Raw genomic sequence first — 27519 nt, 5'->3', positions numbered from 1 at the left:
ATCATATGATCGAAAAAACGACATGAAACAACAAAGAAATTGTTAAGAAATTGTTATTATGATTGTGTCGAATTTAGTGACTATTTAATATTGAGTTGTTCGGTTGCAATATTTGCTGCTTCAATGCAGCTACAAGGTGTCGCTGACTGGATGACTCTTTGAGTCTTTCGCGATCCCTCGTCTACTGCAACAAGCCGATATCCGTCTTCGTAATTTGTTATATGTCTTTTTTTATTTTTTCATATCGTATATTGGTTTTGCATGACGAAAATAAAATCTGAATCTGAGAAAGCACTCAGATTTGGAAAGGTGGCAAATCTTTTCTAGAATATTCAGACTCCATGATTGGAAGAAGACCAACAGAAGCACACAGAATTTAAAAGTAACAAATATTTTCTCGCAGTATAAATAAATGTAGGCAGGCGCTCCAGAAGTGTGTGTACCAATATGAAGGTAACTAATTTTGTTTGTCTATTTGACATCAATCACTTGGCTAACACCGACAGTCCCTGAACTCGTAATAGAACTAAAATGTGGAAAATCGGAATAAAATGATGCCCTAACGCTAACCTGGTACACACACTACGGGAGTACCAGAAGAAGACCAACAGAAGCAACCAGAATTGAAAAGTACCGGTAACAGATATTTTCTCGCTGTAAAAATAAGTGTATGTACTTATGTACCGGTACATAACCATGCCCTGAACAGGTCGTACAGTCAGTGACATGTCTAGAGGGGAGCCAAAGGGGCAGCACGTTATAGGGATGAGTTTGTTGCTTGGTTTTAATGATTTGAATAATATTAATACAAACATTTTACTCTTTCTTTATTATTTAATCTAATGTATAACAACATTCATAATCTATTCATACCCCAAATTTATTTTTGAAGTTAGGTATAAGGGGCCATATTATCAGAAACTCGCTCTGGTAAGCACAAAACTTTGATACACCACTGCATACAGTACATAGCCGATTTGAAGCATATTGTGAATAAATTAGATTTCAACACACTTTCTGGGTTAGAATAGATATAAAACTTAGAGCAAAAGGTTAACTAATATAAAAGCACATAAAACCAAAAGAATTTTAACAAATAAACATCACAAATATTCGATTGTGAAATGAAGTATCTCACGCAACCAAAAAGTTGTGAGCAAGTAAATAAAAAAGAAGAGAGAAATGATCATATATCTGGACGTGACGGTGATACTGCCAGTATGAACATAGAAACATTTGGACTTATTCCCCTTCCCCAATATATACCGGTACTCACATTATCCAGTTTGGGTCGGGTTAGGAATGTGAATCGCGATTGAATTTCAAAGCCTTCCCAACCCTGACCCCCACCCCAACTGGTTGATTACTAATTTGTTATTTTAAAACGTGGGGGGGTCCAAAAATTTATTAAAATGGATACATAAGATCTGCAAAAAACGTGAAATGAATCTCATTTGAAATCTCCAAGGCCATACCACTTTGGCCAAACAATGTTCGTTTGATACGATAATTTTAATTTACTATCTGAACTGCTCAAATCTTTAAAAACATATGGACATGAAATTCCTACTTTGAAGTGATGTTTTCTGCGACATTGCACAAATTTTTACAACATTGACAATAAGTATAAAAACCCTGTACTGTATATACCCTGTATCATTTTCTACTCTTATATGGACATCAGAATTAGTTTTAGAGAAAACAATAAACTGCAAGTTGTTAAAGTTCACTATGATAAAACAAATAGCACTATATGTGTTTAGAAAATATACAGAAGTAATTCAATCAATATCTGAGCCATAATTCTCTGCGCAATGGATATATCATTAAATCCGTGTTTTCGAAAACAAATAACTGGCTAACCAACCACATACCCTACCTGGGCTGGTAACCGGACGAGAGGCCGTGGTTCGCCATATGATTAAGCCATCTTATCGGCTTACCTCTCCCCCGGGATAAATATGTAGATCCTATCCTATACTGATGTTCTGTTTTTACCCCAACCCAGAAGTCAGTAGTTTATTTTTCACATGACGAGTACATAGTGTACAAACATAATTGAGAAAGATCAAAAAATGCATTTCAGTGTGAACCTAAAATCTTTTCCTATTTATTCATGAGTGATCACGTTTTTCTGTCTTATTATCTGGGGGATATTAGTTATTAACAGGGATTACTGGATGATACCAATGGCAATTGGGTTGTCTCCTCATCCATTGACAGCTATTGGGTTCCTAAATAGACAGAAGGTTTGAAAAAGTGATAGTAATATTGTCCCTGTCACCAACTAAGTGTCTTTCTTTGCAGTAGGCTGTTGTAATGGATTGGTCTCCTCCATACAGGGCTTTTGGGCTGCCTATAGACAGCTGGTTTGTTAACACAAAAATATGGTTGCCATTTGAAGATCTTCCCAGTAAATGGATATCGGGTTGTTTTATAGACAGCAGTTTAGGAATAGCGATGGTCGTATGCAGTGTTCCCTCTAAGGTGTGCGCGTGTGCGCGCGCACACAGCTTTCAGAGGCTGCGCACACACATAGATTTACTGCGCACAGACGTATTTCGATGTAATGTAACAATGTGCTCGGTTGGCAGGTTGCGAAAGTTTGTTGTTGGCCCACTTATTACCCCATTAGAACGCCAAAATTTCTTCATTGGTTTTTGCACAAATATTAGTCATTTCCAAAAAAGTGCGCACACACCAAAATTTCTGCGCACACATACTACAAAAAATTAGAGGGAACATTGGTCGTATGGTACCAATCACCATTTAAATGGACACATCTGGAGAAGGATACAGGAATGCCATACTGACAGCAGATTAGGGACAAATAGATAGTTATGTCATTTGAATGAACTGTCATTTGAATGAACTGTCCTTTAAAGAGGGGGCTATTGAGCTTCCATATAGACAGCAGATAAGAATTGGATTTATGGTCCAAATCGCCATTTCACCATGTCCGAAATGAATATTTGTATGGTCATCTCTGTACAGGGATTTTGGGCTGCCATCCAGACAGCAGGTTTGGGTATATGGTCCCAATAGCCTCCTCAATAGAGGGCTTTCATATAGACATTAGGTGTTTTTTTTATACAAATGAAAAATTATTTCAAATATTGTTCCATTTCTGCATCGTCTTCTTCAATCCCACCATTAGGATTTAATTTCTCATGTTGAGACTGGTCGCCATTATCTGGCTTTCTTTTGCGGACGAAAAATCCGCACCTCCATAAAGCAAAGATGAGAATCAAAAGCATTAAAAGTCCGACACCAACTGCTATTGCTATGATCCACCATTGCACTTCTTTCGTTGAAGGTTCACGAACATATAAACAATTTGTTGTAATCTGGAAAAGTAGAATTGTTGCAATATAACAGTGTTTCCAAAGTTGATTGACCATGGGCCATAATTAGAAGCTGAGAGATATTCGTGGGCCGGGAGAGGAGGCGCCCGCAAGGGTCGATACCGGTACGTATAATTAAGATACCGAAGTGAATTGTTATGAATATGCACATGCTTAAACTGTGATAATGATGTAACAACTGGAGGTATCTATTAGGGATGGGCCGGGATTCGGATCCGGACTCGGATTCGAGTCGAATCCAGGCATTTTTTGGACTCGGATTCGATTTCGAGTCCACGTCGTTTTTACCGAGTCCATAATCAATTCTGTTTTTACTAATTTACGCCTATGTTTGTACTTTTACCTCTTTAAATCCCACTACATACCTTAACTAGTAAAATTCAAAGTTAGCTCTGTAACAATATCCCTCGTGTGCATTATAAACACTCCTAATAAAACGACGACAGATATCCAGATAATATAACGCAAGTTAAAAACTATTGATCGCTTATAACAATGATGTTGCGCCAGTCGCCTTCAAACTATCTATTCTTTTCGGTATACATGTGGTACACAATAAAATATGTGTTAGCGCAATATTTTTGAGTTTTAGATTCGCGTAAAAATGAAACATGCCCTGAATCAACCCAATGGGGAATCTCATCAATACCTCTTTTAAATCGGGTTTACTACGTGCAATCCTTTCGCTAAAAAGGCAATGGAAAGCATGGAGAGTTTTAGAACGTTTAGATGAACTATTAAATTGCAAGCGGGTGTACCAGAATGTATTGACGACGAGTGGCATTTCTCTACCATATGCGCACGTGACATAGTAAATTCACGGCTAGAAATATCTGGAATTATGGGAAAGCATTGTAGTCAAAAGATTTTTTATTTTTCATATTAACATGTAAGAATATCTGAATAGCCGACCAGAATTGACGCAAGGTGGTGGGCTGGAAATCCAGTTCACAGCCAAGGCGCACATTGGCCCACGTTTACGTTTGTATCATGGCCGCCAAAAAGAGAAAAAGATATTATTAAAATGATTCAACAGCTATCTGCGGAACCATCAGGCAAAAAATATGAGCTACGACGTATATTTGTGAGCGCACGATGCTGTAGCATGGTCAAAAACGTGTTTTTCTGCTTTTCTATTATGACGTCACGGACTCGGCAGATTCGATTCGAGTCCTTGACCTATTACTCGGATTCGTCGAATCTCTGTAATGCCGGACTCGTCCCATCCCTAGACTATCTATACCACAATGTTAATTGTGTAATTGAATTCAGTGTTATTCAACCCCTTTGTATTAATAGCATGTTGGAGCCAAAAATACAAGGTCATTTTGGCAATCTCCCTGATGGTGATTTATTCTAGCAAGGTTTTACTCTTTTCTTATGCAGTGCTTTTCCTGTACCAAACGATCAATGACGTGTTTCAAGACTCCGTTCGAAAATTGAGAATGAAGTGTTTTCTTTGTTGCATTACTGATTTGAATTTCAATTGTATATTTATTTATGATTCAAGTGTATATTTCAATATATCTGGCTTGGATTTCAATTTGATTTTACATCTTTGCAATATATAAACATTCGGCATCATAACCCTTGTGTGCATATTTACCCCTGTAAGGATTGAGGTTTACCCCACTAAAGTACTTTAAGAGTAGTGGGGTAACTACACGCAGGGTAGGACCAAACTATACATCCCCTACAGTTTGTGTCAAATTGATTCTGGCAAAATATAGGCGCGACAGTGTGGCTCATTGTGCTAAGCATTAGGATTACGTTCTCACCGCACCTGTGATTACTCTACATGGGTTCGCATGTTAGAATCCCATGCTGGAATGGTTATGTGCGAGAGGATGGCTGGACTCCTTGCCGTTGTAGGGTGGTTCACAAAACCGCTGGTCAGTTACGGCTTCCTCCACCATCAAGTCCATGCTTCCGAAAACAAATAACTAACTAATCCCATACCCGACATAGAATGGTAACGCCATGTGGTTAAGCTATCCTATCGGCTTTTCTCTTCCCCCCCCCCGTGATAAATATGTAAATCCTATCCTAAAAGAATAAATGAGTCATGAGTGTATCTCCTACCTCACTAGTTATTGTGGGCCCTTCTCCAGGATGTATCATATAAGGATACTCTTCAATCTTGAACTTGAGGTCTGAACGAATGTAGGAGTCTAGTTCAGTTTCAAGAACAGTGCTCAGTGGAAGCATAAAATGTATCGTTACTGACATGCCCTCGTTTTTTCTCAGTTTCCCAACATCGCAAGTTACAGTTGCACAATCTACACGTCCATCACAGTACTGAAAAAAAGTTTGAATAGTGAAAAGCAGTGGTCAGTGTTGAAATTTAAAAAAAAAATAGAGACAAGCAATGAAGTTTTTTTTTTCGAATAAGTTTTCATATCATAATTTGATTTTTATTTATTTATTTTATATCCTGTAGCCTCTGTGTATGAGTTTTTACCCTAAACCTAAATCAGAGCCATAGTTGGTGTATTGAATGACTTATAGTAAGATGAAACGGTTCTTAGGCAGCTGATATCAATATCTGGATAGCTTTTTGTTTTTCTAAAAATATATCCTTCAGTTGGCCAAGTTTCTGAATATTGTAAAAGCAACTAATCTCTAATCTACAGAAAAACCAAGAAATATACTGAAATTTACTTGAGTAAATTTGAAACCACAATTCTAGTTATTTAAATTCTTTAAAACCCTCATTTAAAATCACCAAACCCTAACAACAATCGTGAATTTCTTTAAATCAAATTTAAACCATTGAATATCTGAAGAATGCAAGGCTTTGGGGGGTGTGGAGGAGAGTTTTGAAGAATGTTCTAAGAACTTACATAATAATTAGCAACATCAGTCATATTGCTTGGTGAACCGGCATCCCTTCTTCTCCTAGTCGTCACAGGATTGCATGAGATAGATGAATCCGCTTTCGTCCCTTCAACAATCTGTGCCAGCTCGAGTATCGGCTTTCCCTCTCTGTTTCTCAGCGGCCAACTGATTTCAATTGTTCCTGCTGCAATGTCACTTGGTCCACTGTTGATCAACTGGAAATTTTTCATAAAAAATACATTTAAATCAAATTCACTTGAGAGTAAAGTTAACTCATATCTGAGCAAAGTTACAGATGGCCACTGAAATCCCTAAAATTACTGTAACTATATAGAATGAGAGTTATTCTTCTTATGTGAGTTATGCTTGATGATGTGGCGTATCGTGCTAAGCATTAGGAATACGTGGGTTCGCAGGTACGAATCCCATGCAGGAGATGGTTATGTAAGAGAAGATTGCTGGACTCCTCGCCGCCGTAGGGTTGTTGGCGTAACCACCAGTCGGTTACGGCTTCCTCCACTTCCATGTCCATGCTTCCCAGAAACAAATAACTGGCTAAATAATACCATACCTGACATGTTTCTGTAACCGGACGAGAAGCCGTGGTTCGCATTATGAATAAGCCGTCTTATCGGTTTTCACCTTCCCCGGGATAAATATGTAAATCCTACCAAATGGCACAAGAATTCAAGCAGTTCTGGTAGCCTATTACTGTGCTTGGGTTTGGAGGTACAAATATTTTTGGAGGTAACTATGCGCACCAAGATTGCTGGACTGCATAAGATGGTCCATGTAACAGCAAGTCGGTCACAGCTTCCTCTATTATCAAGTCCCAGATCTGATACAAATTGCTGGGAGACTATTCTCATACCTGACATGGACTGGTAAGCAGATGAGAGGTCGTGTTTCACTAAGGAAAAAGTTATTTAATGAGCTTTTATTTTCACTGCGATGAATATTAAAATCCTATATAATATACCAATAATATATCCAATATACCAACACAATCAAATTTTATTGTTACCTCATAAGTATGAATAACAGATGTCATATTTCCCTCCGTTGAAGCTTTGTTTTCTCTGTCTGAATCTTTCAGGAATAAATTCACCGGGCTGAAAAGATTGATGCAAGAATGAGGGATTTACAATTTGGTATTCAATGATAAATGAGCAAATATCATTTTCCTTTTTGTCAGTTATTAATTTTTCTGAATGGGGAGTTCAAATCTTACTTAAAGCAGTGGTTTCCAACCTTTCATGGGCCTCCTCTCAGAGACTTTTAGCACTCATGGCCCCCTATTTATCATTCAAGTGGCATTTATAGTCTTATTTTGATTGGTAGGCTACATTACAAATCCCATTATGTTCAAACAATTCATGCTCAACAAAGTGAAAACACTCTGGGAAATAACCTTATCAAGCAATGAAACGGGGAGTTCTTTTGTAAAAAGAAAAGTAAAATCAGTTTTGCGCCTAGCATTGTGGCCCTCTCGGTAGGCCTTGGGCCCTCGGTTTGGAAACGCTGTCTTAAAGTATGTCTTTAGTCTTGAAAATTATGTCAACGCAATCCAATATAGCTTAAGATTAGAATATGTGGATTATTATGCTGGATATTTTCTGGACTCGCCATAATCACGAGGTGGATGGCTCATGGGTGCTAGGAAGCCTCAGCCCACAAATATTTCCTTCTCAGAAAGTTCCATTATTTTAACCACAAAATTATTAAACCTAAAACTTCAACCACAACTCCAATTTTTTGATGAAAATTTTCTGGCTGGATTTTCTCAGACACATTTTCATGTAGCCCAGTATCTCAACCTGCAGGTTAAATTTAATATTATTCTTACCTTGAAGAATTGTAGACAACAATATCAGATTTGACATCAATGACTAATGGCGAACTCCATGTAGGACTTGTGTTGTTTGTAGGATTTGTGCTGTTGGCGAATGACCTGAAAAATAAAGCATTAAATTTTTGATCAGGCATTTTCATTTCGAACGAGGCTATCTACAGCATATATTGCTGGTGAGGGTCTTTGACAGTTTTATCTAAGATGATTTTTACTTCGAAAAATTATAGTCAAGTTTATTTTTCCCATCCAGATAAAGAAATAACATGCAGTTTAAAAGAATGATATTAAACTCACATTTTACTATGGGAGGGAAGGCGCAGGAAACCAAAGCTGGTTATCAAGCAGTGACATTCAAGGTTCTGATTAAAGTTCTAGCAATTGATTGTCGGAGAACTGTTATTATTGATGAGCGAAGCTTTGGTAGTTAAACAACGAACTAATACATAATATATCATATAGTATTTTATTTCCATTAAAAATAGCTGCAACTGCAATAAAAAATGTACTTACTTGAATGTTAGACCTGACATATTTCCATGAAGACCATAAGTTTGAAATTTCAGATTCACGCTTACTTTTTCGTCTCGCTTCAACGGGTTTCCAATTTCACAGGTTACGAATTTATCAATATTTGTGCATAGGGGTACCAGGATGGAAGACTGAAAAAAGTAATCATTGTTATGAGAAGTTGCATACCTTTGAATTTATGCAAGTTTGCTTTTAAATGCTGTTTTACAACGAAACAAGTGCACCCATCTCATTGAACCTCGTCATATACTTTTGTTCATTTTAAAGTTTTTCACTATACGGCGCATTGTTTTTTTGTTGTGATCTTTTAATGTTTTGTTTTAGTGCACAAGGCCGGGCGGGAATAATTAAAAAATTGCAAGGGGTATGTCATGGAATTTTTTTTAAAAAGTTTGGGAACCACTGCCCTAGACCAGGGATCTTCAAACTTGGGGTCCTGACCCCCAGTGGTTATCGAAAGGACTCAATGGGGTCGTGGTGTGTTTCGAACACATTATTAAAGTATTGACAAGAAAGCATTTTGAACAGATGAAAAAAATGGATCTTTACTTGACGCGACGAAGCTGAACGTTGCAAGCTTGAGTGGGCTGAAAAAGTTTTATTTAAAAAAAATAAAAATACAAATATATTTCGATTTTTTACATTGGAAGGTTTTAAAAGAAAAGATAAAAATAATTGAATTTCAAGCCAGATTGTTGGTAGAAAATGAAATCCCATGAGATACTAGATTTTTAGGTGACTGTCCTAATCTCATTTATTTGGGGATTTATTTTAACCACATATTAAGGGATTGAAATTTGAGACACAAATTTGAGATTTTTCTCGCTTCCTGATACATGAATATTTTATGAGAACGTGACAACTGCCAAACAGAATTTTGGAGAAATCTGTCGCAAATGATTAGTCATCCATGACCAGATAAGAATCATCTCTAAAAATTTAGGAATTCGATTATAATATTGATCCTGAGACAATACTGTTTGAACTCTGACCGCAATTATTACATCATGATTTAATTATTTATTGAAATGGATTTGACAGTATTTTTGGAAATAAAATTTAATTTTTATTAAAGTATATATTGATAGATTTAAAAAATAAATTATCTCAGATTATCGTTAGCTTGCAAGGTTAATTCAAATTTAAAGTTCAGGTTGGATAAATAATGGACTTTCGTTGTAATGTAACAAGATATCAAAGATGACGTGCTGCCTCATAAAATTTTAATGATATTGTATAAAAACAGCTCAAGTAGAGTGAATTTTTAAACAATGTTGATAAGCAGGAACGTCTTTATAATTAAAAGCCGTTTATTGAATATAATCAGAATAAAAGCTAATTGAAAATATAAATTTGATCCTGCCCGTTCTATTTTGAATATTTACATTTCTTTATAGTTCATAGATTTCAATTCCATCCACATATTTTCCTATATTTTTTTTAGGATAAAACATCCTCCCACCTTATTATCTGTTATTTGTAGCTTATTGTTAGCTAGTTATATTTGAGGTGAGATGTGAAACTTGATAAATTTTGTAAGGGGGATGCAGCTTAGAAAGTTTGAGAACCATTGTTCTAACGAATCCTAGATTGATCTCACCTCTGCATTATCTTGCACACCAACGTAATAAACATTACTGGGAATCTCCACAACGAGCATCGTTAAGAACGCTGGTTCACCATAATTTTTGACAACTGTTTGGAGAGACAGAGGCCATTCTTGACCGACATAGATGACGTTTTTGTCGCTGAAAATATTGAAATAGGATAATTAGTATGAATGGATTTTGGCGCGTCAGAAGTGTGTGTACCAATATGGAGGTAACTAATTTTGTTCGCCAATACATCAAGTTGTGTAAAGGGACTGAATCCTATGAGCAGTGGGTATATTATCTTGGCTAACACAGACAGTCCTCGAACGAGTAGAACTAAATAAGGAAAATATGAATAAAATTATGGCCTAACCCTGATCTGGTACACATACTACGAGAGTACCGTGATTTTGCCCTAGTGTTTGGGATGTCAGACTTAATTTTGTTGATGACATAGGTTGAAACCCCATGCATGTAATCTCACCCAAAGTATAATAAAATTGAAAATAAAATCCCGAAGCATAAGGATTCTGCTCCTTCTTATATACATGTCTTTCTGAAGCCTTGTTCAGAGCATAAATAACATTGTAAAAAGCAGATACTCAAAAAAATAGGATTTTGTTGAAATTTAATTTTCGCTAAAAATAGAAAAGAAGAAGCAAAGCAATTCAATAATTGTACTTATTCAAATTTATTGTTACCAAGCTTCTTTCTTTAAAAAATTCAAGTTAAAACAAAAATCTTAGCCCAAAATGAGAAATAATATAACTTACAGGGCAGAGGTGACTCTCAGATCAGCTTGACAAATATCATCATCTCCGCAATCTTTGAAAATCTTCACACGAGAACTTGCATAAGCCAGTTTCAACTGGTTTAAGACAGGTTCAACCGGTTGGTCTCTTTCAAACAATGAATGAGAAACTTTGACTAAAATATCACTCAGTTTGTCCCTGACATCTACCTGCAATTATTAAGTGTCAGCTAAATAACTGAAGTGGTAGATTATTTTATATGAGAAAGATTATTATATATTTTTATAAAATAGACATGAGAAATGAATTTTCAATTCCTAAAATGTGAATTTCATGTTTATCTGAGAGATGGGGAAAGCGGATAAGACGTCTGAATCATGTGGTAAAACACGACCTTTTATCCTGTTACCAGGCCATGTCGGGTATAGGTATGATTAACCAATTATTTGTTTCAGATGCATGGACTTGATGGTGAAGAAAGCGACAAGGAGTCCGGCAATCTTCTCACATAGAGCTATCCTCCACATGGTACAAACCCGAGAACCTGAGCAGGCTAATCAGAGATGTAATAGCAACCGTGTTCTTAATGCTTGGTACAATGTATGTAAAATAAAAATTGAGAATTAACCGGAATGGCTGAATACCCCTTTTTTTAAATGCCTCAGAAATTATTTATGTTTGATTTCATGATAAGCACCCAATTACCAACTCAGCAAAATGAGAGCAGGAAAAATGGTAATTTACCTTGAGATATGCATATTCTTCTTCACAGATGACTTCAGATTTATCCTTAGATTCTCTAAGAAGAGTTAAATTTCTGGGCGCTTCATCAATAACATAAGCTCTCTTATCATCACCAGTTGTGCCAGCGTCAACATCGTAGGTGTATGATAGTTCTGTTGAGATTATTTGATAAAGTTAGGATAGGAGAGGATTTGCATATTTATCCAAAGGAAGAGGAAAGCCGATAAGACTTAATCATCTCGCAAACCACGGCCTCTCGTCCAGTTACCAGTCCATGTCGAGTATGGGATTAATCAGCCAGTTATATGTCTTCAGATGCATGAACTTGATTGTGGAAAAAGCTGTAACTGACCAGCGATTACCTGAACCACCTCCTTTTGCACATAATTATCCCCCCATGGTATTCGAACCTGCAAACCAACGCTAGGTAATCACAGATGTGGTTGCGAGCCTTTTCCTAACGCTTAGCATGATGCACCACACTGCGGAGTTATGGATTAGAATAAAATTTTGATCTGTCTTTATTCTACTTATTCCCTTAGTGTGGTCCAAGCATCTGGAATATACAACTGGTTAACTAGTACCATACTTGTCATGAACTGGTGATTGGGCAAGAGGTTGTGGTTTCTATATAATTAAACTGTCTTATTGACTCTCCCTGTCTCCAGAAAACATATTCAAATTTCTGTTCTAATAAGGTGTATTAAGTTAGTGAGGAGTCAGAACAGTAACTTTGAATGCTTCGTTATCGATATACCCTTGACATGACTAAAGTTCAGATGTGTGAAGATACTGAGTCCTGAATAACAGGCGTTTTAAAGTTTATAAGAATAAGTCAGACCGAATGGACATTCTGCCTTGCTCAAAACTGTTGGCCAATCTGAAACCCAAAATGTACAGCTGTGCCAACATAGTTAAGCCAATGCACTCACCAAAATAAATTTGACCTAGCAATCTAAATTCTGGTCTTACAATAGGACTTCCTCCTAAATATCAGAGGCTGCCTGTTTATTACTTTGTGAAGGGAGTATTCACAAAATAAGACGTTAGCTTTTTATATGACAAGAATGTGTTATCAGCTTAACACTGATAAGAAAAAATGAAAATTTATCCAAATTCAAAAACATCCAATTCAAATAATATAAAAAATGAAGTACACTTACGTATAGATGGTGGCAAATTTTTTCCTGTGTATGAAAAGCAAGTTGTGATCTTGAAGCAGGATGTGGCAGAAGGTTGCTCTGGGCATGATTTTGATTCAATCTCTATTGTTTCAGGGTTCACGGTCACTTTACTACTGATTTCAACAACTGGACGAGATCTGAAAATCAAATTATAAATGGTAATGGTATAATTAGAAAATTCAAACTAAATTTTTATGTATTTCAAGTTATTAGAATAGTTGGAAAGGCAGAGGTAGATCAAAAAGTATGTTAAGGCTTCAAGTATGCTCATAGGTGCCTCAGCGGAGTTCGGGGTTTTGGAAGGTCAAGGAAAGAAGGCAGGATATGCAGAACCTCCATGGAACTGGTAACCAGATGAAAGACTAACATTTACCATGAGCAAAAGGTGTATAAATACCCCATACAAATATGTTCTAGTCATTCTTCTCCTCTGGATAATTATGAAAAATCGTATAATATATTAATAAAGGTGACAGAATTTTATTATATTTGCATTTAAATGCACTTTCTCTTTTTGGGTGAACTTCAATCGCAGGCTTTACCAATAGCTCTGGTACCACTGTCCTATTGGGTAAAATATCATAGGACATGGAACAATTTGAAAAAAATAAAAGTAATAGCCTTCGGTACCACAACTTGAACCGATTAGTCTATTAATAACAGTGGAAGCATTTTTCACACCGAAATTTTCACTCTAACAACAGCTAGGATTTAGTAAAATGTTAGTAAATGATTTAGTAGGGTACTTCACGTAAACTGTAACCGATCATGGCATCCTCCACCATCATGTCCATGTTTACAAGAACAAAAAAAATGGCAAACTAATCCCATACCCGACATGGACCGGTAACTGAACCAGAGGCCGTGGTTCGCCATATGATTAGGTCATATCATCGGCTTCCCTCTCCCATGGGATAAATAGGTAAATCCTATCCTAACATCTCATAATTTTCTGTCAAATAAGAAAGAACAGAATTATCGCAAACCTAATTAAAACAGCTTGGTCAGACATGTATGCACCAGTAAGAACATCAGGGTATCCATTGCTATCAACATCTTTCTGGCCGACGATTGAAGATCCAAATGCTGTCAGAGATTCATCAAGCTTCATTCCTTTGATTTCCTGTTAGAATTAAGTAATCGAATGTTTAAAATGCCTCAAACAGAATAAGAGTTAGTGAGATGATATGCATTCCATGCATTTGGAAACAAATAAGTAATCCCATACCCAACATGGACTGGCAACTGGATGGAAGCAACGGTTCTCTATATGGTTGAGCCGTGATATCTCTCCCCCAAGATAAATATGTAAAATGTAAATCCTATTCTATCCTTTGTAATAACTGTGATAGTTTCTCAGGCTGCTTAATTAATGAAACAGGATGCTAGCACAGTCATAAATTAGTATGTCAGACGTCAGAGCTATAGTCAAAATAAGAGCATGAATTGGGATGGCTGAAGAGATAATTAGGGTTACTTAATCTGATATAGCTGTGAAACTCTATCACTCGGTTAATAATCCTTGCTCACCATTAGATACATGTTTTTATTATCTCTCCGTGGTTGTATGTATGTGCGAGTGTGCGAACAAGTACCACTTCTTTTGACAACACTTTTCAATTCAAAATCTGTACGTTTCAAACCTTTTTTTGGAATGTTTTGTTTGCTTTCCTGATTATGTAATCAGTTTTATTTATTTTGTTTTCAAATTATCCTCCTTTATGGTGAATATGGAGTCAAATTAAATTTATACTTATACTTTTTAATAAGGTAATTAGCATAAAGCAAGGTCATGTGCCCTCACTAAGCAGCATAAGAGAGTGATCTCTACGCAGGTTGCACTTTCATAAATATGATTAATGTGCGACCTAAGACGATTTGGATTCATGTGATCAGAAAAGTACTTTGACATTACTAAGTTCGGCTTGACAGTGTGTCGCATTGCGCTAAGCATTAGAAATACGCTTGGCACAGCACCTCTGATTACCCTGGTTCAAATTCGAAGGTTCAAATTCCATAGCGGTTAATTATGTGTGAGAGGATTACTGGCTGCTGCTGGGTGGTTCACCCAACCATTGGTCGGTTACGTCTTCCTCCACCATCAAGTCCATGCATCTGGAAACAGGATAACTGACTAACTAATCCCATATTCAAATTTAACTAATCCCATACTCGACATGGACTGGTAACCAGACAAGAGGCCGTGGTTTTCCATCATATTGGCTTTCTAGCCCCCTAGGTAAATACGTAAATCCTAAGTAAGTTTAGGCTGAGCTCATAAGACTCAACCCTGTGATGATTCTGTGTTAATATTGCCATACATACTCTAGCTATTTCCATACTGTCCTACAAAACATAAACTGTTAACTGGACAGAGTACCAAGATTTTCCATAAAAAATCTCTTTCATCAAACTAACTTAATAAAAATTTCATCCTTACCTGAGAAGCAGGGATCACCATGCCCTCTGGTCCTCCATTAAAAATGAAAACAGATCCATCACTTTGTATTGATTTAGAGTTTACATCGTTTATTGTGTATGGTGCTCCAACTGCCACATCTGGAGACAACAAAGATAAATAAATTTTATGCAAGTTAGCTTAAAGCAAGGCGCTCAACCAAAAGTAAAAGGAGTACTGATAGAATAGCTGGAAGTTGTGATCCCTCAACCATTAAGAGTTGTGAGTTTGTTCAAAGCAAGATCCCAAGCCTTCAACTATGGGTGGAGAGAGTACTGAATGGATATTTGTGAGAGTGCTCAAAGCAAGGTCCTGAGGTCTCAACTAAGTAGAAAGAGTACTGATAAATAAGTAGCAAATTTTCTCAAAGCGAGGTGGCAAGCATTCAACCAAAAATGGATAGAATACTGATAGAAGAGTTACAAGTTTGATAAAAGTAGGATCGCCAGCCAACAAATGAAAGCGAAAAAAACACTGAGGGAAAAAATGGTTCAAAGCAAGGTCCCAAGTCTTCAACTAAAAGTGGAAAGAGCACTGATAAAAGATTCTCAAATTTGCTCAGAGCGAGGTTGAGTGCTGATAAAAGACTTCAGAGTTTACAAAAGTAGATTCCTGAGATCTCAATTCTTAACCAAAAACAGTGGAAATAGTACTAATAGACAAGCCGTCAGCTAAAATGGAAATAGTACCGAGGAAAAAATATTACAGTATAGTAACAGCAGTGCTTAGAATAATTTGGAATTCGAAATTCAAAAAAATAATTTTACCAAATAAACCGAATCTAATATTGGAATATAGGAAATTGAATGGAACATATTATCAAAATGTAATTTAGTTTAGTAGGGAGGGTTACTAATTGACTATATGATCCAGTTAGATGTTTACAAATGATTATGATATTATGTCAATATGTAGGGCAGATGCTTAGAGCAAACATTAATAACATGTGTTTGTCCAAAGAATTTGACTCAAACACGTTTTGGGATTTATAATATCTTGATAATTCAGATAAATCAAATTACTGGCTTTCTGTAAAATTTGCGATTCATGGAGTGAATTCAATGATTTACCGTATGTAAAATTTTATCTAATAAAAAACAATTATTAGTCGGTTAGAATTCAGTTATTGAGCTGTTTGGATCCAAAATAATATGTCAATTAGACTAAGAATGTTTTAAAAGAGCCATCAATGCTGCACAATTATCATTACAAAGAATATTGTTTTTCGATTGTAGGAAAACGCTTTTTTTTTAAATAATTGGATTTTATCAATTATTATTATACACTTCCATATGCACAAAACTAAATTTTATTTAAAAAACTTGGGAAGTAATATCAGTTATTTATCCATAAATGAGAGTTGTAGTGGCATACTATTTCAAAGAAATGTTTTTAATATTAATACTGTTAAATTTTTGATTGAAAAGTGAATCTTTTTGTGAAAACGAAAAATTATTATCAATACGTATATTACCATAAATTCTTATGGTGTGTGAGAAAAGCTACTTTTTTTTATACAAAGTATGAAAAGTACTATTTTAGTTATTCATAATGACAGGCTAGTTCAAGAAAAATATTTTTTCAATATCAATTCCACAGCTGACAAGCAAATTTTAGTTGAACAAAATATGGTTTAACAGTTTTTCGATTCCAAAAACTTGACAAATAACTAGCTGATTCATTGATACAAAACAATTGAAGCAGACATTCTTTTCCACCCAAGTGCTGAACAATTGATTTGATAAAGCTGAGTAAACAATGACAATGATACAAGAATGAACTTTGTGTGCCAGATGGCAATGCTAAGTAGATAAAACAACACTTTAGAATTAGATTAATCAGCTATTTTTTCATTAAAACACCGAAATCTGGTGACACAATGGATTACCTCATTCGGAAATACCCATCTCATATTACATATATGGTGTGCTATATTAGGTTTGCTGTTCTACTTAATTCTGGCTACACAATAAAATTTGGGTGTTCCAGAAGTATGTATACCAATATGGAGGTAATTAATTTTGTTCTTCTTCTTTACATCAAGTTGTGTAAAGGGACTGAAACCTATGGGCAGGGGGATATTCACTTGACTAGCACAGACAGTTCCCAAACTAGTAATAGAACTAAAATAAGGAAAATCCGAGAAAAAAAATTACGGCCTAAGAGCTAACACTAACCTGGTAGACATACTACGGGGGTAACAAAATTTGTGACAGTGTGACATACAAATAATTAAGGATAGATTGTTTTTAGGAAACCAAAACATGCACTTCAATGTAGCAATAACAATGTCGAATTTTGCACAACTGCAAAAATCATGATTCAAGTGTTAAACCACCCAAGTTGAAGTAAAATTTTAAATATTTTGAAAGCATTTTTGTAGATACTAACGTTTTGACATTAATTCAAACTAAATAATGAAGTAACTTTCCCAGACATGCTCATTTAAAAGCAATATATACAAAAGTTTAAAGTTACGATATTGAATTTCAGAAACTTAAGTAAGTACCTATCAGTTAAAATTACAAGTTTCAATGACTAGAGTGAGAGCAATCGAGAAAATAGGTAGACGTCAATGTAATTCAATAATTTAATATAATCTAATGTGTGGAAAGCGTAAAATTGGCCTGGGAAACCACCTGCTACATATCAGATTTAAAATCTAATTTTGTGATCAAATTAGATAAATGGTTGTTTAGTAACTCATTCATTACTAGGAGTGGAAAATTCAATGGCCCAACCCTAACCTGGTACACACACTACAGGAGTACCAAAAATTTAGTTCAAATAACTTTTTATATGACTGAAATTCATGTTTTTATTCAGTTCATTGTTTTTGATGTTGATATCTTGATTTTTGTGATTTTAAGAGAAAAAATGGGAAGAAACAAATAAAAATAAGAGTTCTTTTGTCTCTTAAGTATTGAAAATTTAGGAAATATTTGATCCATTATTTGCAAGCAATTTAATTTTCCACAAGACCACAACAACAATGTTCTCATGGCCGTGAATTTCTACAACATCATATTTGCGAAATGATTCACAATACGGCAGTGTGGCACACCACGCTAAGCGTAAGGAATACGCTCCCCACCACACCTCTGATTACTCTGCGTGGGTTTGCAAGTTCGAATCCTGTGGGGATAATTATGTGTAAAAGCAAAAAGCATTGCTGGACTCCTCGCCACTGTAGGGTGTTTCACGTAAGCACTGGTCAGTTACGGCTTCCCCACCATCAAGCCCACACATCTGAAACAAATAACTGGCTAACTAATCCCATAACCAACATTGACTGGTAACCGGAAAAAGGGCCGTGGTTCTCCATTATGATTAAGCCTTCTTATCAATTTCCCTCTCCCCTGGGATAAATATGTAAATCCTATTCTATCCAATAACTACTCACCATCATATCCATCCTGATTCACATCACCAATAGCTGAGATCACATGACCAAACCTCGCTCGTCCAACTTTTCCTTCAATAATTACTGGTTCAGAGAATGTCAAAGTTAAGAGGCCATCATCCTTCTTCCTCTCAGCTGAAAAATAAAAATCAGTGAATTATTTTTTCATGAAAGTAATAACTGAATTTAAACATGATGGGCAACTAACTCCTCATCCAGAATTGAGAATGAGAAAACACTCCATTCAGGGTATTCTAAAGATATATTAGTAGGTCACCCCATATCAGTGGCTGCTTATATAGAATTTTGTTCCAACCTAGAGTAGAGCTTTTTAGGTACTCCTGTAGTATGAGAATCAAGATGGTGGACGCCAAAAAGAAGGGCATCAGGTTAGGGTTAGGCCATATTTTATTCAACTCACCTTATATTAGTTCTATTACGATTTCAGGGATTAGTCGAGTGTTTCCTGTAGTATTTTTACCTGAAATTATGGCCTTAACCTGGTACACATACTAAGTTGTCGGCCATCTTGATTCACATACTACGGGAGTACTGCTTTTTATTATTTATTATGGCTGTCAATAAGAATCTTGTTCAGAGCAAATAATTATATGAAAAAATGCTTGATACTAAAATATCTGAATCATATTCGTCACAATCACTCTATCTTAGTCATACACATTTGTACCTTTATCAGCCTCTTGCAGGCGCTCCTCTCTCCCGTCCCGCAAATATCTTTCTGCTCCTAACTTTGGGAACCACTATGATCCAATAAAGGCTTGCAAATATATTTGGTCTTTCATGGACAGAGATTGTGGTATTCCTATTCTAGGACTTCAAGTTAACACTTACTTACCTTTTGTTTGATAGAAAATATAGATTCTTCCATTTTCAATAATTTGTCGATCATAATCAGTATAAAGAGGAGCTCCTATTATGAGATCATCAAGGCCATCAGCATTCAAGTCAATTGCAGCAAGTCCACAGCCAAAGTATTCGCCGGTCTGGGAAAGATATTTGATATCAATGTGTGTAGATATAGTGAGAATTTATTGCCTCCTAACAAATTTCCGAGGTAAAGTGGATCAAAAACAAATAAAATTTGTATATAAGAAATAATTTTGTAGTAATAACAATTAAAAATTTTGCCCCGTTTTATAGTAATAACAATTGTGATAAGTTTAAATAAATTTCATTGTAAGATGAATGAGAATTACAAGCACAATGAGAACTACCTTTAAACAAAGACCAAGAAATTTTCATTTGGTATACGGTAACTATAAAATCAAATTTGTTTGAACACCCTGTATATTGTTATTAGCATGTTATTTTATCAAAGCTTTTTCTGATCATAGTAAGGACTAAAACCTTGCTTTGTGTGTAAGTTGTATAAAAAGTGAAACTTTTTTAAATTTTCTCAAAGTTCCCGTAAAGATTATTGACAGGGACACTGATTCAGACAAACATGGTTCTTCAAAATGTTTAATGTTTCCAATGACTTAAAATGAAATTTTGATTACAAAATTTTGAATAATTAATATATGTACCTGCGTTCCAGTGAAGTTATACAATGCTGCATCCATTCCATCATTGAAAACAATCACCATTCCTAATAAATCAAATCCAAATCTACGGGGAGCACTAACGAATAATAGTTGAGAATCATTGATGGTCTTGCCAGTTGCTACAGAATATCCTAGAAAAGTAATGAGATGTTAGTGAAGTGCAGCGGTTCGTAAGTGGGGGCTCGCAACACCTTAAGGGGGTCACAGAGAAGTCGTGGGGAGGTCACAATGTTAGGCGCAAATAGTCTTATTTTTCTCTTGACAAGAAAACTCCTGTTCTTTCTAGTTCTAGTGCTTGATAAGGTCATTTCACAGGGTTTTTCACTTTAAGCATGAATTGTTTGAACATAATGGAATTAGGAATCTACCCATCAAAATAAAACTATGAATACCACTGGAATAAAAAGCCAGCATTTGCTTACCTATATATGATTTAAATATACAGGGTGTCCATAAAGTTCCTTTACAGTTTAAATTTTGGTATGAAGTCAATATATCTTCACCAATCACCAGGTTTGTTGTTTTTAATCAGTAATTGTTTAAGAATTTTCACTTCATTTAATACATCTGTTAGGGCAAAAACTATAGGGTATCGATAAATCCCCTTTGCAATTTTGGAAAATTTTAAAACTGTACAGCCCCCCTATATATAAATATGAATATGATGTGTTTTCTTGATTTGACGACTGAAACAAACTCTCTAAACTATCTTTATCTTTGAAAACTTTACCTAGATAGTTGTCATCATACGATTGTGTGATGTAATCAGCCCTATTCCAACCTGGTGGAATGACAGGTTTATTTTCCCCTGTATGCATTGGTAATGCTGTCAAGTCATTTGTAATTGGTAGTGGCACCAACATTATAGATCCCTGGCGATAAAATGATCCTGTAGCACCGAGAAGAATATTGTTGTGGTCCTGTGGACAAAAAAGAATTAATAGATTTACTTTCCTAATCGAGAATTTCATGTTCATGTAAATAGTATTTTCCCTGCAAAAATGGAAAATTTCAAAGTACTTTAAAACATAGAATAAGATGACGTTGTAATATTTATCTCAGGGAGTTGGAAGTCGATAAGACAACTTGATTATAGTCAGTCAGTCAGTCAGTAGTTTATTTTTTCAAATGACGGAAGTACAACCATAATTAAAAAAAGAAATACCGGTAATGAATTTTAGTTTGAAGGGAGACGCAATAAACCAGTGATGGTTATCGAGTAGCGTCACCTATGAGGGAATAAGACTAAATTAAATTCGACTCTGAAGTAAAAAGTCAAACATAGAATACTAACAAAAGCTGAGCTTTGAGATACATTTAAGCGACTCGTTATCCCGGTGTCGGTACTCCCGTAGTATGTGAACCAAGATGGCGGAAACCGGGACATAGTATGTGTACCAGGTTAGGGTTGGGCCATATTTTCAGGTACAAATACTACGGGAGTACCAACACCGGCTAGTCCCCGAACTCGTCGTAATATAAGGGAAGTTATCAGTTAAAATTATGGCCTAACTCTAACCTGGTACACATACTATGTTCTGGAGCACCAGATGTTACTCTATATAAACCACAATCTCTCATCTGGTTACCAGTTCATGTCAGGATATAGTTAACCAGGTGATCTCTTTCTTATCTTTATCAAAAGTACCAGTTATTATTAGACAAAATATCAAACCTTTGTGAAAGCAGCAGAAAAACCAGCTTGGCATGTTCCATGTGAATCTCCATCATGATAACTTCCCTTCGCAGATTGGCAAGGTATTAATTTGAAAACATTTGGAATGTCCATTGTGAAGTCTTCCATAAAATAACAGATGCCGAGCATATCATAGTAAATATTCGTTTCACGGCGATGTACTACTGTAGTTTTTTGAGTATAAAATGGTGCACATCCCTAAACATATTTTAAATTTAAAAATTTAAAGAGAATTTGATAGAATAGGATTGACATATTTATCCAGGGGGATAGGAAAGTCGATAAGATGCTGTAATCATATGGCAAACCACGGCCTTTCATCTGGTTACCAGTACATGTGGACTATGGGATTAGTTAGCCAGTTATTTGTTTTCAGATGCATGGACTTGATGTTTGAGGAAGTCTTAAGTTAACCAAGCATCGTGTATCTATGTGTACCACCCGACAGAGACGAGGCATCCAGCAATCTTCTCGTACATAATTAATCCCCCATAAGATTCAAACCTGCAAACTTATGTAGGGTAAACAAAGATGCGCTGGCAAGCTTATTACTAACACTTAGCATGATGCACCACATCGCCGATTGGTTCTATACATGTAACCACATGTGAGCGAACAGTTCGAAGAACTGGGTAAGATTTCCATTCACCATAAGAAAAGAGAAAAAAAATTTAGTTGATAACTTAATCATGGGGATAGTCACAAAGTTGGCAACAGGGTGTATTAAAAATGTCTTGCTCCACTTATCCTGCACTTGTCCACACTTGTTCTCACACTTTTTTACACTATCACCTTCTATTTTACATGGGGAACAAAGGTAAAAAAAAAGTGTGGGAAAAGCAGGATAAGTTGCCACAAATGTGGCAAAGTGAGATAGATACGTGTGCTGCAAGAAAGGAACTGTAGGAGTATAGGACTTAACATTTTTAAAACACGTGTTAGGAATATGTAGATTACCAATTTTGTAATCAATATGATGAACTTACCATTAACTGTTTATCTTCTCCTGTCAACATTGTCATTCCAAACATATCTTTGATCTGTTGAGATGGGACATCATCTGTTACGAAAGAGTAAGAATGAAGCTGATATACTAAATTATATTTATATATGTTTTCTGTCTAACATTGCGAGCCCGTCTCACACTGTTATTTTCATGGTTACTAAAACTGTGGTGATTGGAGTCAACATTTTTTTGTTGAAACGGTGGTGTCGAAGTGCTGCCGCTCAATAACTAGAGTTGGTTTTCGGCACTCTGACATGCAATTTTGTTTTCAATTTCATTGAATTTGTGTGTGTATAGTTCTTATTATCAATAAGATGGAAAATTCTGGTGCAAAATATTAGCTTTTTACTTGGAAGTTCCCGCTTTTTAATGCATTTATCAAAGTAGGCAATTTGAGCTCGGAAACACTGCAATTTCTATTAGTTGACTTTGTATTTTATAAAATATACCTTTAGAAACTTTTATTCTTGTACAGTTGCTGTGCGTGTTAACTTCATATTTGCATTTGTATATTTCACCACGTTCTAAAGATTTTGGAGCTCCAACAATAAGCCTGAAAATAGAAAATTAATGCTTTTAATATTATAATATCTATATATATACTGAACAGAGGGAAAGACTTTGGTCCGAGATAAGATGAATGCACATGCAAAATCTGGATTAGAATCAATCTCGCTTTCGTAAGATATCGCGTGCATCTAACAGACATACAGGCAGACAAATACCTATCAACATACTTACCGATTAAAATCGATAAGTAATAATCCGAAAGGGGCGCGCAAGACTGCAAGGTTGACCGAGCCCTAAAGCAGATTCTTATCAGGACAAGGCACAGGCAAACATATTTACAATATTAAAACACTCCTTTTAAGTCAGGAGAAAAAAAATAATCATCATCGACTGCTTATAGATGGTTACCTAATTCATTACAACAATTATTCAAACATCGATATAAAACAGTGTGGAATTACGGTCCTGGTAAAAGAAAGTCAATATCTGGCGAAATTTATTTTATTTTAATGAATATTTGATAACCAATAATCGGTATGGTGAAGCAATCATGTGTGTGTGTATTTTGGCACAAAATGCAAACTAGGACTTTTTGACATTAAATAAACTTTTCATAATTTATCACAATTTTTTACATTATATTTTTTCAAGCTCAACTCATATGTAATCAGGTATAACGATATACATACCGGTATATAAAACGATTCTACAATGAGCAAAATGCAATTTTTGATTAAATGCGTTTAAAAAATTGTGGCTATACTTGCCATGATTTTGCAACCCAATGTTGGACATAGGTACAAAATCTAAGACAAGCTTGTTTTAACCCGCACAGTTTGCCATAGTTCTCTTTGTTTTGTGTTTTACTGGACAAGAAGTCGAGCTCATGGATTGTTCGATTCGCACTGTTTGCTGAAGTGTATTTTCATTTTTGTGCATTTAAGATTTATTGCCTGATTATATATCATGTATGTTCATTTTATTATGTTCTTCAACTGTTTTTGGTGGATGGGTCCAAACTTGTATGTTAAACTTTGCTTGCTATATTATGCCCGTCCTCCAGGTCTTCAGCATTTTGTTGGCCTACTTGTTTAGTTTTATGCCAGAGTGACCAAAATGAAATTAATTGATTGATCAAAGTTGGTGGTTCAGAATATTGAAAATTATGAAACAAAGTGTAGCATAATTATCTTTTCCATCATAGACATTCCTGTCAGTCTAGATGTCAGGCTATTACATCAACTTTCAACCCGAATAACCCACAAACTACATTGAATAAGTTGTGGTCTAGCCTTGCCAACTTGTATTAGGCAGAAACAAAGCTAATTAGTCTAATTAATTCCCGTGAGATGTGATCAGATGTTATCAATGTCTATGGGGAATAACTAATAGCATACTCATGTCTGTTGTATGTCCTGTATTGTCTGTGCCTTAACATGTTCCGAGATATTATTTTTAGAAGAGCACATAGTATGTGATGGGTAATGTTTAACAGCTATACATTAATCTATTCAAGCTTGGACAAAATATAAGTTTCTTCTTCAACTTTTCATTCTGAAAATTTAGAGACATATATCTCTACAAGCTTTCCAGAGACAATGTGATAATTTGGGAGAGAAGAAGAAAATTTGGATACATGTAACACTCACAAGCTTTCTAGATAATGAGACAACTTTTTTTATTATTCATATAAGTTTGATCAAAGTAATGTCAATAACTAATGGGTGGTTCACATAACTGCTGGTCGGTTGAGGCTTCCTCTACCATCAAATCCATGCATCTGAAAACAAATACCTGGCTAACTAATCCCATACCCGACATGGACTGGTAACCGGACGAGAGGCCGTGGTTCGCCAAATGATTGAGCCGGCATATCGGCTCTTCTTTCCCTTTGCAATTTTATAAAAAGTTGAGACACCCTATACTTCTTTGAACATTCCTAATTTCCTATTGGAATCACATGATTTCCAAACCACTAATATTTGCAATATGCAGTATTTACTATCTCTTGCTGTTTTCCTGATGGTATGGATGTTTCCCCGACCCTTGACCCCGAAATATTTTTTCCTATATAGTACTAAATAAAAAAAAAAATTAACCAGAGAAACATCCATTGAATTGAACTGCTTCAGGTTTCGTGTCAATCAGTATTTACTAGTCTGTAATGCAGGGGTGTGCAACCTTCAATACTGGAGGGCCACATACAAATAACTGGGCCACACCTTTATTTAACATAGGCTCTCTAGTAATTGCAGGCACAAAAAATATGTTGTTGATATTATGATATGTTGTTCGTTTCGCACAAGCTAGCTGTTAGGGCATTGTGACATCATAGGCATAGATAATAAATTTGGTTCCGATATAGGCTTTGCAACTTGGGAATTACTCGCACTCACCAGATTGAACTGAATTAAAAACTCGTTTCAAGGGCCGCACATCATTTAAAATTGGCACTTCTCCGCAGGCCGCACTATTTTTTCTTGTGGCCTGCAACCACAGTTTGCACACCCCTGGCATAATGTATTACTATTAATCTATATACTGTAGTTTCAATTTCTCTCGAAACTTTCTTGATCACCCGCGACTTTCCTCAGAAATGAGTCTTCATTACTTCTCTGAGTGTGTGCTTGTAGCTCTGGGCATTTCAGTAGTTGTCCATAACTTTGCTGAGAGATGAATCTTCCTCACTTCTGGGTGAGTGTTCGTGACCTTGCTCTGAGCAAAATATTATTAAAATATTCACTTACCAAGATTCGCCTTCACTTGAGTACATTCCTACTGTGTATCCAAAATATGATTTCTTTTCCGGTATCGTAACAAGAGTAGGAAATTTAACATCCAAATTAAATCCTTCCACATAATTGTGAGTCATAAATAAAAGGCAATGAAGCGTAAAAATAGTCAATAATATATTTGAAGTCCTTATTGAAAACCGTGGCATGGATTTTGAAACCATAATTTGTCTATTTTCAATTGATTCAGTAGAGGAATGCCCATGCCCTGGCATGTCTCTGTGTTGGCATTTTGTCATCTGCTTCTGGTCTTCTGTCATCAGAATATCCATTCCAATTGTGATTTCAGTATGATGTCACAATGCACCAAAGGAAGACAAAGGTTATTAACGGTCAGATAAAATTAAATTATGGATACAGTGTCTGCTAAATGTAGACAATAAACAGATAATAGAATGACATGAATTTCCTTTATAATATCTATTTATAAATGCAGAAACTCATTTAAATTCTAATCTCACAGAAACACAATTCCATGACCATAAAAGGAAAGTAAAAGAGGTGACATTACTTCCTTGAATAATGAATGGTTATGTATAGATTAAAAGAATTTCAAATAGGAACTTTAATAATATATTCTCCTCTGCTCATAAATACCTATACCACACAAGGTCGAGAGACTGCAATAGACTTGCCCACAGATGTATAATATTCTCATTTATTGAAAAACATGAGTAACACCTTCTGGGATAGAATGCTACATTGATCCATAATTTTATTTACTTATGCTTTGCAGTCATATGTGACTGGCAACTTAATATTGCTTATATATGGCACGGATATATTACTAACAAAACAGAATATATCCCAAGCATGGCAGTATATGACTAAAACCATCTGTAACAGATTAACTACACATAACGCTGCATAAATACATGGAAAACTACTAACTTGTGCAAACATCGTAACTGGTATTATCGTAACTGGTATTTTGTTTGGTGGTTCCTGACTTGAAAATTAAATAGCACCAAATGGAGGGTTCATGCACTACTGAAATGAACAACTATAACTTAAATGTCTTGCAACAATAACTGACCACATTTGCCAGTTAGATCAAAAGTCAACTGGTGTATATAAATGAGGAAATGCGCCTAGTTTTGTTTAATTCGTGCAAGATTGCTCCAACTTGTTCCTAACGAAAAATAGTATTGACTGAAGAGGTGCAGGAAACCACTGGTATGCTAGGAAATATAGATAGGTTAATTTTTCAATAAAGTTGTCAGTGGATAAAGGT

At 35.6% G+C, this 27519-nt stretch overlaps 1 protein-coding gene across 1 annotated transcript; it reads right to left on the bottom strand.

The window, feature by feature from the left end:
* LOC144431932 (integrin alpha-V-like) lies at positions 1–26651 on the bottom strand. Its single transcript, XM_078119724.1, has 20 exons — positions 26241–26651; positions 23433–23536; positions 22964–23037; positions 21957–22175; positions 21012–21201; positions 20264–20412; positions 19573–19720; positions 18717–18851; positions 15296–15414; positions 13842–13978; positions 12835–12992; positions 11672–11823; positions 10949–11136; positions 10184–10331; positions 8566–8714; positions 8050–8154; positions 7228–7315; positions 6209–6418; positions 5448–5663; positions 1–3347 (listed from the first exon to the last, which is right to left on the bottom strand). Exons 1-20 carry the CDS (start codon positions 26555–26557, stop codon positions 3105–3107), a joined length of 3249 nt encoding a protein of 1082 aa, XP_077975850.1. The 5' UTR covers positions 26558–26651; the 3' UTR covers positions 1–3104.
* Between the last annotated feature and the right edge of the window lie 868 nt (positions 26652–27519).

Source organism: Styela clava, chromosome 14 (genome assembly GCF_964204865.1).
Source record: "Styela clava chromosome 14, kaStyClav1.hap1.2, whole genome shotgun sequence".
Classification (NCBI taxonomy): Eukaryota; Metazoa; Chordata; class Ascidiacea; order Stolidobranchia; family Styelidae; genus Styela; species Styela clava.
The sequence above is the reverse complement of the archived record's forward strand: the minus strand, read 5'-3'. Positions and strand labels throughout refer to the sequence as shown.

What these genes read in the sequence shown, in the direction of transcription:
- LOC144431932 (XM_078119724.1), bottom strand. Translation starts at nt 26,557, where the DNA reads ATGGATATTCTGATGACAGAAGACCAGAAGCAGATGACAAAATGCCAA. An exon ending in ATAACTTCACTGGAACGCAG is followed by an intron (nt 19,721 to 20,263) that starts GTACATATATTA and finishes TATCTTTCCCAG; the next exon opens with ACCGGCGAATACTTTGGCTG. An exon ending in TGGTGATCCCTGCTTCTCAG is followed by an intron (nt 13,979 to 15,295) that starts GTAAGGATGAAA and finishes TAATTCTAACAG; the next exon opens with GAAATCAAAGGAATGAAGCT.